General features: G+C 36.4%; 1 protein-coding gene across 1 annotated transcript in view; it reads left to right on the forward strand.

The window, feature by feature from the left end:
- LOC109077449 (actin binding LIM protein family, member 3) overlaps nt 1–13,210 on the forward strand; it is a 51,943-nt gene that overhangs the window by 18,405 nt on the left and 20,328 nt on the right. The window contains 2 exon segments of the mRNA XM_042770202.1: nt 7,072–7,255; nt 11,438–11,553. Of these exon segments, the coding sequence (XP_042626136.1) occupies nt 7,072–7,255; nt 11,438–11,553 (300 nt within the window).

Consider the following 13,210-nt stretch of genomic DNA (forward strand, 5'->3'; position numbering starts at 1 on the left):
CAGCCACTAGAGGAGGAAGATTGAGCAGGATGGGAGCTTCTCGTAACTATGGCAACATATGCCCGTCCAATCATTAAGCCCATGTGATAGTTGCTGGGGAGACATTCTCCCACAGATGAAAGGACAGTGGCAGTATTAGAGACTGAATTTCCTATGTGTTTCCTAAGATCTAGATAAGGTGTCATGGATTAGCCTATCGTATATGAAAATACCAAACTGGAAATTGGGCCATCTATATTTATTATGAATAAAGTAATATGCATTTATTCTACAACCTGTGAATAATATACATGTAACTTTGTGTTTGCCAAATGGCTCATGTCAGAGAAATTGTTAGTCTAAATCAATATAGATTAAAAGAGCTCAAATCAGTGAGGTTAAGCTTGGATTGGAGGAATGAATATTGCCTGTCTTATACCTGAAAGGCTCCTGCATCATTAGGCATTTTTCAGAGCGGTTAGTAGGTTAATGAAAGCAGCTGAAGGAGAGGCACAGCCTTCAAGCGAGACAGAAACAGAGCGTGACCTGCTGAAAACATTATATATTTCTGTTTAAATCAGGTTTAGAGGTTGAACAGGAAGCAGGAACTGAGTGTAGAGAAAATGTACACTGATCGCAGTGATGTGATGGAATCCGAGTGGTGGATTTTTAACATTTGGCAGCATGTGATAACCTTTATTTTTTTATTAAGTAAAATGTCTGCTTTATTCAAGTTAAAGTAGCAAAGCTCCTTTAATGTCATATTTCTATATTATTAGATGTAGAATAATATAACACTGTATAATAATACTTAATATACCATATACTGTACTAGTAAATAATATAGTATGTACTTATTTAATACTTTAATAATACTTAATTTAAATGGGATACAGTGACCTTTTATGTATGCATACAGTTTGTATGTATATTGGTTGGATGTACAGTAGTGACATTATGAGCAGAATAAAAAAAGAAAAAAATTGTAGATAACCAAAAGGCGGAGTCTTTGTGTTTGCGGTGTTGTCATTAGTTACTGCATTTTTACTCGTGCTTGGGAATATTAAATTATGCCCTAGATAGACTACAGAAGATAAGTACTTAAGGGGGAATGCCTAAGAGTTACTCTCATTCTAAGGAAACCTCAGCCCCTTGGATTTATTTATCTTTTGTCAATATATGCATAATTTCATTGTTGTCATTTCCTTGATTTCTTGCTGTTACTCACTGATTCCACAAAAGACCATCTGGTTGCTCAGTGGAGGGCTGTGTAGGGCCCTGAGGGGACTAATCGCTTCCTCTTCTCTCACTAAACTCTCACTCCATCTTTCATTCAGTCAAAACAGCACATTAATTACAGTTGATGAGATTCCTATCAGCACCAGCAAGGCAGGACAGAAGCGACGCGGTAGGTAGAAAGAGGCACAGACAGGTGTGGGCAGAAAGAGAAGGGAACCGTTGTCATAGACAGAGCCACATGCTGTGCTGTGAATCATAGAACATCATCTCCAAAGCCATGTAGGTGATATTACTGGCATAATCATGAACTGATGTTGAAATAGCTGATGACAATTTACTTTAAAATGTATTGTAGATCACTGTTTATATGTAAATTTAAATACTCATTTAAAAACCTTTTCTAATTTAAAAGTTTTTTTATTAGCATAAGAAATTGCATATAAAAATACATTTTAATGACTTTTTGAGCTGCATGATTATTAATCTTAATGCAGCTTTGTTTAAAAAAATATATAAAACTTAAAAAATCTAAAAAAAATTATATAGTTATATATTTTTTTTTCCTTAGGAATAGCACATATTACCAGGTTGAAATTACATTTCGAATGTACATTCCCAGATATTTCCTGATAGTCTAATTTTGAACCCCCCTGTAAGTATAACTATTTTTAGAAAGGGAACTAACATTATTATATTTATCTTTCAGTAAAAGAGGACAACAGTGACAGAAAGAGGGAGACAGAGAAAGAGATGTCTCCCTGTCACTGACTTACCTCAGCATGTGTTGAGGAACTAAAGATGATAAAACGTAATTGTAACACTTGATGCGATAAAAAGAAAATCCTAGGAACAAAAGTCAGGAGGGATGAAGCATGGAGTAGAGGAGAAGGTGCAATAGGGATGTTCCGGGGTACTGGAAAGTCCTGAAGAAGGGAATTTTAATTGCATCTGTTGGCTGCTGATAAATACATAATCAGTCATCCCTCTCCTCTCAAATATCATCTGAATAACTGAACGTTCAGTAACAATTTTTAGTGAAGCTAGCTGGTATTTAGGAGGGCTAAATTGGCTCTCCATGTGCTCCTAATTTAAACATGTACAGCAGTTACTCCAACCCATCAAAACCCCTAGTCCATTTCCAACAGCCCAAACAGACTTGAAGGAAGCCACACAACACCAATTTGATATAGGCTTTACTATTAGAATTGACATTAGTCATGCCTTCCACAAGACATGAAGATGGTCTTTACATGTTTTCTAAAAGTGACTTGGACAGCCACACAAATAAGCAATCTCACACCTCAGGCGTTTTGTATGGGACCCTGCTGTCTCTAGGGCAACCGTGGAAGGTTTAGGTTTCCTATGGCAACTGTGAAAGAGGACGTCCCTCCCAACAATCTATCAGCCAATGAACTGCTGTTCTAAGTGCCATTTATCAGAACTGAAATGTTCTTCACTGATTACTTGACCACTCCATTTAAAAAGCATTTAGATTCATCTGATCAATCCATTTTAGTCAATCATAAATGCATTAGCTTAATTATATTTTTGTTGTGATTTTTCTCATTCTTTCATTCTCATGACACAATCATATGGAAATAGTGTAAGGGGGGGACACATCTGTATTTTTAATTTCTCTATTTTATATAACTGGCGTAGATACTTTGTTCTTGCATTCCACCAGTTAATCAGTCCATTGAAAAATAAATATATTAAATAAATCTGTCACTGTGTCTACACCGGACGCGCTGCAACAGCTAAAGTCTGTCTACACTGGACGCGACAAAGCGACCGTTGAAAATCATTTGAAATGTGTGTCAATACATCATAAATAGAATGCAGCAGCAGTTTTCTGTCTGGGATTTGTCGCACCGCACCGCATCCAATGTAGACAGCATCACTAACTATAATGAGTTCTATAGTATTTTGTCACACCACTCGCGTCCGGTGTGTGAATGTGCTCTCACAGTGCAATCTGAATATTCACAAGAACTTCATTACTCTATCTGGCCTTTCAGCGCCTCTGCAGGGACCAGCAGTAACCGGTTCATCTCTTTCTAAAAGGCCTCTGGTTATATTGTTCATGCTGAGCCTCGAAGAGCTCCTTCGTCATCATCCATCCAGTTGAGCTCAAGATTATTGCCTTGTGGTCAGGGATACAGGAAGTAGGCATGGCTCCAGAACAAAGCACGGGCCCTCTGGGTCTTCGTTCATGCTGTCTCACCCTCTTACCCTGTGCCCTCTCTCAGTACCACGTGGCCCAGTGTGCATGTCTGTTTGCTATATCTCGGTGAAGAGCTGTCGGTTTGGGAACTCCATGAGCCAGCGCAATCACAGATGGGATAATGAGTCCTCGTTCCACTAAGCAGCAGCTATTCTCTGACATTCAGGTTTGAAGTAGAGACAATTAAAGAAAAGTACCATTGGTGCCCTTCTAACTTAACAGTTTTTTTTTATTTCTGTTTAAATATTTTTATATTGAAAAAATACCTGTTCAAGGGTGCACCGATATGAAAATTTTGGCAGATAACAATAACCAATCATTATTTACATTTGAAAGCTGATAGCTGATATGTTGGCTGATAAATCTATATCCAAATTTTTATATAATTTTTGAGAGCCTGTAACTTGTGTTGTGGATGCTCACTGAACAACAACACTGAAACACAACTAAAACCAAAGAATTCACAATGTTTATCATAAAAGTGTTCTCATTATAATGTTATATATATGACAGTCCCAATAATAGTTATTAATGTTGTGTGCTGCTGTTTGTGCTGCATGTGCTGAGTTTAAGATTATTACTGGTAAACTCAAGCGCTCTATTAACACTCTATTAACTTAACCAAACACGTTCTATATGAGATAAATCAGATATATGCATAAAATAAGCACAGTATTACAATGTACAATTGCACAAAAGGCTGCAAATACACAAGCAAACTTAACTGTGATAGTCATTAAAGTGTAGCTTCATTGTGGATGCACTCTTCCCGTAACAATGCACTAAAACACGGACACACAACGATTTGCATTATTTTGCAGTAATGTTCTCATTATAATTTTATGTAGCCTATATGACGGGCTTGCCCTGCACAGGTTGCACTTAACTGTAATTTCCTTTTCGAAGTGATCCCAATCATATTTCAAGCAATTCAAAACCATCATGGTGAACAGTGCAGTGCAATCTGAAGTGTTTCTGAAGGAAATAATGCATTATTTATGTGCTTTAATATATCAGCCAAATTTTATTATCGGGTTGATAATGATAAGAGTAAATATTAACATTTATCAGCCGATACTGATATGGTGCCCAATATATTGTACAAGTTGCTTATATTGAACTACTGTTTCAAAAGAAACTATAGCTTACGAGTTTAAAATATGAGTAGTTTGTAACTTGACAGTTTTAAAGCAACTTCCCCAATGAGAACCCACTCTGTGTTTCTGCTGTCTCTTATTTGTTTGTTTCTGACTGCTTTATAGTGTTTGTTTCATCTGTCATGGTTTTTGTTTTACAGTTCATGCTTTTTTGCATTTTTGAAGCAGAAATCTTAATACTGTCTGTCTCTGGAAGTTATTTGAGTTGAAAAGGCCTTGAGGCATTTAATTTTCCATTAAGCTTCAAATGTCATGTGCTCCAGAGTTTTCTCTTTAATTGCAGGGTTTCAATCCAGTTGGGCCATTTGAAGCAACATGCCATTGTTTTGTGGTTGTCTGAAATGCGGCTGCCTGGCACAGCGTCTATCTTATACACACACACACACAGACATTCACAGCAGGGCTATAATTTCCCTGCACATGTGGTTACACTGCCAAAGTGTTCCGGTTCTGTTGAAGCTGCTGGCCCACAGTGAAGATTTCGCAGCAGTCCTAGTGCCCACTGGCAATATAATATTCTGATAAGTCTATTCTGAAATGTATCTATCTATCTATCTATCTATCTATCTATCTATCTATCTATCTATCTATCTATCTATCTATCTATCTATCTATCTATCTATCTATCTATCTATCTATCTGTCTGTCTGTCTGTCTGTCTGTCTGTCTGTCTGTCTGTCTGTCTGTCTGTCTGTCTGTCTGTCTGTCTACACACACACACACACACACACACACACACACACACACACACACACATATATATATATATAGTATATATACAGTTTAAAATTTAGATATTAAAATGTCTTAATACTGTCATACTCACAAGACAAAGGAAGGGTCATGAAGGGTGTAATGACACGGTCTTTAGGAAAATTAATGGAAATGCATTAAAATCGTTTTAAAATTCACAGTGTTATTAAATTTTATATTACCAGCGAATCCACTGCAAATATATTGTGAATTTTTGATACATTGCCCAGCTCTAGCAGCTATTCATAGTCACAGCAGCAGTTCAATGACATTGTGATAGCATCATTCAGGACAGATGAGCGCTTTGAGAAAGTCTTTTCACTTCTGCATTCTTATGTTTTCTTTCAGTCAGAAGCCAACCGATGAGAGGCGTTATCATAATCAGCGAGCATCAGATTCCATCTTCTAATTTACCGCCATTTTTCCCAATGACCTGCTTGAGTTTCTCAGCAGAATGTCCCTCATACAATTTTTTTCTTTCCTTTCTCCTTAGAACTCAGGACTTAGATGACATGTGAATGAATGTTTGACTTTGAATTAATGATTTACGGTACAGTGACACATTTTGCAAAAGGCAATCATTGGCAATTCCACGAGCCAATAACAGCTGTCATTGCAAGGATGATGGATGCTGGGGGCTGAGAGACTGAGTGTGTGTATGTGTGTGTGTGTGTGTATGATGTAGTAACAGTATGCCATATGAATCCTGCTGAGATAAGGGAGATTCACAGGCATGCTTTCATGTAATCTCCGGCATCATGCTGAAACGGTCATGCTGCATGCAGCAGTGTCACATCTCACCTGAGGTTCAATTTGTTAAAGAGCTACATAAATAGGTCACAATATACCGTAAGAGTAAGTGGTCTGTAAAAACTGAAGGCACTGCCATATTGCTTTGTGTATGTGTGTTTTTGATGTTTGTTGCTTTGAAACTTTTAGGTCCAGCTGAAACAAAATGCTCAGGAAGTGTTTTTCCTCTTTTGTGCTAATAGAATTATCCTCAGATTACTTTTAATTATTGCAGGAAGCTCATTGCATGACCACCTTGCTGGATCTATTTTATGTGGGGTGTGATTTTGAGAGGTTTTTGCATTCATGTTAGTAGACTGAACAATCCCTTTCCTTATGAAAATAATTGAAATTCACAACTTTAAGTTTATGTGCATTATTAATCTCTATTGAATTATGTTTGGCCTTATCTTGCTTAGATCTAATTTTACAATGATTATACTGTGTCACTGCAAATTGTCACACTTCTCAGTATCAGGGTTATTTCAATATCATTTGGATTCTATAAATTTTACATTTTGTTAACAAATTTATTTTAAGTAACAAAAACTGCTTTATGGTTTTAGTTTTAATCATTACATTAATCATAGCATTGCTCAGTATTACACACAACAAGCACTGCCATCTGAAAATAGCTGTTTATGTGCCACTTGTAATTCCAAGTCTATGATCAGCATACCAAAGACTGAATTTTAAACAGAAACTTGGCGCAACAAAAACAAGGCCCTCATATAGTCCAGGGTCTGTAGCTGTTTATTGTTACATCTGCTTGAAAGTAGCTTCAAAAAAACTCATCTTGAGTGCAAACCTTATTACTTTGTGTACTATGTGGTGCTCATATAGGAATTACAAGTTCAATCCTTGCTTGCAACATTCCTTGATCTAATTTTTTTCCCTCACTGTCATTTCCTATCTATCTCTTTCTGCCAGTGTGTGGCTGTGATTTGGCACATTCCGGATTCTTCCAGAAGAGTGGTGAGTACATCTGCACAGCAGACTACCAGCGCCTGTACGGAACAAAGTGTGACAGCTGTGAGGACTTTATCTCAGGGGAGGTGGTCTCTGCTCTGGGCCGCACATATCATCCACAGTGTTTCGTTTGCAGCGTGTGCAGGTGAGCCCTCTAAACAGACTACTGAAATGTCATTATGGAAATAGACACTTCAGACAGATTAAACGTGATGAACGCTGGTGGGATGCTGGTAAATTATGCTCATTTACTAATGTGCTGATGACTGAATCTCATTTATCCACTCCCTGACAGCTATATGCACCCCCACTCATCTATATACTAAGCAATTATACTACAGTTCAGTCTTCTAATACGATCAGCTCTAGACCACTTATATTAATATAATTTTCTTTGAAAGAAATTCAGGGTCTGTGATGGGTGAAAAGGTTTAGGCTTAAGGAATATCTTCAGTTTAATTGAATTTAAAGGATTTGATGGACCACATGGTCCAAAAAGTAAACTCTGACTTCTTGTGCCACATTCTGTCTTATCAGTCCTAACCTTAAAGCAGGGCAAGTAGGGCAGTGTTTTATATATAGCATCTTCTGCAGACATGCTCTGTCAGGGTTGGATAAACATTTATGGCCAAAATTTACATTTTATAAAGTATAAAAATTATATTTTTCTACATAATACAAAATAGCTTTCACTGTATGCCAGAAATATGAAGATACATTGTAATTTTGTCCTTCATATTTTTGTTAGTGTAATATTCCACATGCATTTCTAATGATCTTTTATCTTTAGCAGATCATTTGTATATCTTTAATTGATTCACTTATGTTGTTTAACTCAGATATTAAAACAGCAGGGTCAAACTATAGGTCTTGTGATTGAATGCATACATTATGTTTCATTTAATAACTTTAATGTACTTGTCAAAGCCAATTTTTACTTGAATTTGCTGCTTGGGGGGTGTTTATTTTGGACCCTGTGTGTAGGCTTCTTCTATTCTCTTCTCTTCTCTTGACTAAATTGCCCTAGAGAGTATAATACCACAAGTGAAGAAGGAGCGATCAATGCAGAATGAAGCAGGATATTGTAACATGAGTCAAGGCGGAAGAAAGCTGAGGTTTGGAGTTCAAAATATGCAGTAATGCCCAGAAAGCAAGCAGCAAAGGGAAGGAAAGTGTAAATTGAGAAACTGCTGAGGCTAGAGGTGAATATTTGCCTCACAGACTGAAAGGAGCAAATGAAGAGTAGTTAAATGCAGTGGTGGAAAACACCATCTCTTGTCTTTTATTTGTGGCCTTTTCTCAGACTGACAAGCAATAAATTGAGAGGTACTGTAAGATATCCCTGCAGGGACACATTATCTGTCTGGCCAACAATGAAACACTGTTATTTGGATCCCCTCTTTTTTTGTAGTAAAAAAAAAATGGGTTTAATAGAACTGGATATTTTCTGCATTTACTGCTTTAGTATTCACATTGGCAGGCTTCTTTTTTTACATTACCTCTGCTCTCTCTCTTTTCTCTCTTATATCCTATTTGTATTTACACTGTGTTTGCTTTGCTCTGATCTACAGGAAATTAGTTCCACTGAATAATTTGCCCCTCCTCCTTTAGTTCATTAGTACCCGAAAGAGAGTTAGCACTTGATGAATTTATGTGGGTAGTAAAAGACATTTTCATAGAGGACTGGGATTGCTTTGTTGGACTGCATTGCCAATTGGGCTACTGAATGGCCCAGTGGGATGATCTTGGCAGGCGGAACCTAAACATTTATCGGCCCGACTGAGAAGTAAACAGTTGACAGGAGAGCTAGATTATGTTACATTTAATATTTAGACCATCTGTGTGGAAACCAAGCTCTAGATTTAGTGGGCTATCATCCCAGTAGTGCTGTCAATGATTATTCATAAGTCACGTTACAGCCCTTATATATTGAAAATTGTTGATGATGATGGTACGACTCATATTTCTGTACAGCATTCTGGACCTTTAATTGATGTTTTGAGGAACTGTTGCAGATGATGTCATGTTTCAGGCAAATGAAGCCAACAATTGACAACAAAAAGGTTATTTATTTAATTAAATTCCAACAACAAAGAAGATATAAATAATTTAAGTGTGTGAGACAGAGTGCTACACACAAACAATACCAGACAAATGAAAGATGAACAAAGAGGAACTTAAATACACAGTGATAATGCACTGAAGGGTGAACAGGTGTGCTGTTTAATGAGCATCCATGGTAACTGATGGCTGGCTGGAAAACTAGAGTGAAGGACATAGGAAAGTGATGAGAAACAAATTAAAAGAACAATGAAACCATGATAATGTAACTAAAAGAACATAACTGTTACAGATGAAGAGTGCTTCATTTATTTAGTCTGCTAAAAAACACAAGATGCAGTTCCTTTGTATTACAATATATTTACTTGGCAAAATGTAAAAAATTAAGTTGTATAAATAAAGTTTTATTTATTAAATATGTGTAAATATGTATATATAATATGTATATATTTATTAAATGAAGTGATATATTTGTAGTACATTACCAGTCAAAAATGTGTTTATGTGTGTGTGTACATATTCAATTCAATATATGATGTCTGAAAAAATAATATTATTTTACACAATGTTCTTCCTTATTTAAATGTCTTATTTATTATTTATTTTTATAGTTTTTTTCTTGTTATCGATACAAAATCCATATTAAGACATTATTTTTGTGCAATTTTCATGATTTAATACATTTCTTGAAGTAGAGGGCACAGGCTAATTTTGATGTCCCAAAAGAGTTGCAAGATTGTGTTCATGAACAGAATAAATGCAGCAAAACATGAAAACTGTAAATTTTTAAAGAGCAGGAAAAGCTGACAATGCTGTATGCGTCTGGAGGGAGTGTGATGTGGCGGTAATGCCAAGGTCATACAAAGACTGCATGGAAAGACATGCACAGAGCCTCATGAGGAAGCCCACACAGTTTTCACATATAAATATAGAATAAAGTAGGTTGTGTGAAAGAGGAGGAATAAAACAGAGAGAAAGAGAGAATAAAGGATATGAGAAAGTAAGATTAGATCCAGAGATCCTGCTCTCATTGGCATCAGCTATACTGAAACACTGCAGAAACTAAAGGAATTATTCCACCCATGGGTCTGACATGGGTTCTGTAAGTGCTTCTGTTGTCTGCCCACTTACCCTGTCATCTTTCTCTCTCAATTTCAAAAAACATCTTTGTGTGTGGTCTCAGTAGTGGAGGAGTTTGTCATGCCATACTTCTCATAGCCCAGTGAATAGTGTGTTGGTTTGTGTCTGTGCGGAAGTGTGACATTTCTTATAAATGTTCTTTCTAAGTTAAAACTGATCAATATTAACAGTGACAGAAGTCAGGCATGATCTGTTTTTAAAGGACCTGTTCAGTAATCATGTAAAATGCCAGAGCTGGTGCTCCTCTAAGGTCATGGTTCAATGTAAATAGATTGTTTTATAATTGCTGCATTAGTAGAGGAATTGACTACTGTAATAGGATTTGTCTCGTGGTGTAGAAGCTTCCAGTCATGCTGATTACTGAGCAGATAAAGCAATGCTGTGGACACAAAGGATTACGCAAGCTATCACAAGACTTGTGTACGTGTGCTGAAGAGACACATGCATTTATTAAAACATCATCTACTCACCATATATAGGAGGTAATCTTGTGTATACGGTGGAACATGGCATCATTCATGGTTTGCATAGGCCTTTGGTACAAGATTTGACAATTATGAGGAAGAGCCTAAAGACCAGCTTCAATGAATTTCCATGCTGGTCCAGGTTGGATTATCCTGGACTATCTGGTAGCTGAGAAAAGCTATGTTTTTCACCAGCAAAACTAATATGGGGAGAGATCCCACCTTGTCCACATTGCTCCTTATTATCCCCATCACTCAAAAATGTCAAGTCATTATATGATGTGAGACACTTTGTTCCGTTATTTCAATGGTGTTTGTGCCTTCAGTGTGTCTGAAGGGAAGACAGTGTGCTTAGGTAGGCCCTATAGCTGGGCCGTCATTACTGGTCTCTGTTTAATGCTTGTGGGTAATGTGGCCTTCCTCAACTCTATTTGGGGTTAAATGTATTAAGTTTAGTGTGTTTAGGTCAGGATTGGCTTTATTGTGAGGACCTGCCAACACTTTTCTCTACTATGTAATTTAGTCTTCCTTGTAAGCATTACGAATTTATTTGAGTGGATCGTTTTTTATTTGGACTTTATTAATTTTAGGCTTTGGTTTACTTTTGTGTGTATACTAAGTTTAATAGCGTGTTGTCTATCTGTCTGTCTTATCCTCTCTAGGAAACCTTTTCCAATTGGGGACAGAGTGACGTTCAGTGGTAAAGAATGTGTCTGTCAGCACTGTTCCCTCAAACTGGTTAATTCCAATGAGCCAATCAAAATCCATGGGCCAAGCCGTAAGTCCCATCCTTCAATTTAAACATTTTCCTATTAATTTGCATGACATGAGGTCCATGTTTGTGTGTTCGTGTAGATTAGGACCAGCCAGCAGTACAAACAAAGAAAAAAAGGCTAGATAAATAAGTATAGTAAATTGTATACTGTATAAATATTTTCCCAAATCTGCCTCTCAAAAGTTGAGTGTGTGGGTGCTTGGTTACCAACAGTCTCCATACCAAAATACCTTCTTTTATGTTCTGCAAAGTAAGACATACAGGTTTGCAACAACATGATGGTGAGTAAATGATGACAGATTTTTAATTTTTGGGTGAACTATTCCTTTAATGTTTTCTTTTAATGTATTATTATTATTTATTTATTTATTTATTTATTAATATGGAAACATGCTTTTTTAATGAAATGATACTCTAAATAATAAACTAAAAGTGCCAGTAGGTGGCGGTAAATATCGGTAAAAAAAGTAATTGAGTCATTCATTCATTCAATTCATACAAATCGCTGATTCATCCAGGAATGATGTAAAGCTGTCTTTATGAATGGGCTTTTGAATCATTGGTTCACCCTATATGTTCAAAACGTGGATTAATTCAAAAACGAATCACCACTGTGTGTTGCAGTCATGTTGCTCGGAGCCTAGGTAATATTTTTGTTGGTAAAATTGAGCAAAAACAGACAACATTGTGTTTAAAATATAACATTATTTGGGACAAAAACACCACTCATGTTGGTCTCGCTGCTCGTTATATCGCTTATGATATGATATAAATATGAGACAAAAACTCATATAGGACTCATATAGGGATATTTTGCCTCAGTATCTTGAATTTCAGGGGCACATAACTATATTTATAAAGTAATTGCCCTGAACCTTTTTGTCAACAGACAACTGTATGAAATGTAAGATGACATACAGTTCTGGGGCGGGGCAATGCTTTAACTGTGTTAAAATATTGTCATCAGTTATTTCTTCATAACTAATTGTTTAAATTAATGTGTTAAACATTATATATATATAAAATCCTTCTCTGAGCAGTGACTGACTTTAGCATTTTATTTCCATCCTGTTAAGTTCTATCCTGTTTGAAATCCTCTAATAGTCTTGGCATTGTGTTTATAATATAATTGAATTGCCTGAGCTTTACCAGATTAAGGATCTGAAAGTCTGGCAAACCCTTTTATAGAAATACAGGTTTAAATTACTACAAATTAAAACAAAATCATTTTCAGGTTTTTTCAAGTTACTTCATAGAAGTTACTACATAACAAGAATGAGCTGTCTTCTGTTTCTCTTAAAGGGATACTCCACCCCAAAATAAAAATTTTGTCATTGCACTTACCCCCATGTCGTTCCAAACCCGTAAAAACTTTGTTCGTCTTAATGACAAAATTTTCATTTTGCGGTGGAGTAACCCTTTAAACGATTGTAATCACAGCTGCTACAGGGAAAAGGAGGAAAGAAATAGTTGGAATATAAGAATGAACGCATACTTTAACATCTGTCTCTGTGTAAAGATTTACCTGATTGATCGTGAAGGTGAACTGAAGAAAGTCGAGCTCTGTGTCACAGTGCAAATACTCTAAACCTAGCTGAACTTCTTCCAAATAAAAACAAATGATGCGCTGACCTTTCTGTGCTCGAAATCCGGTTACAGT

Source organism: Cyprinus carpio, chromosome A14 (assembly GCF_018340385.1).
Source record: "Cyprinus carpio isolate SPL01 chromosome A14, ASM1834038v1, whole genome shotgun sequence".
NCBI classification, from domain to species: domain Eukaryota; kingdom Metazoa; phylum Chordata; class Actinopteri; order Cypriniformes; family Cyprinidae; genus Cyprinus; species Cyprinus carpio.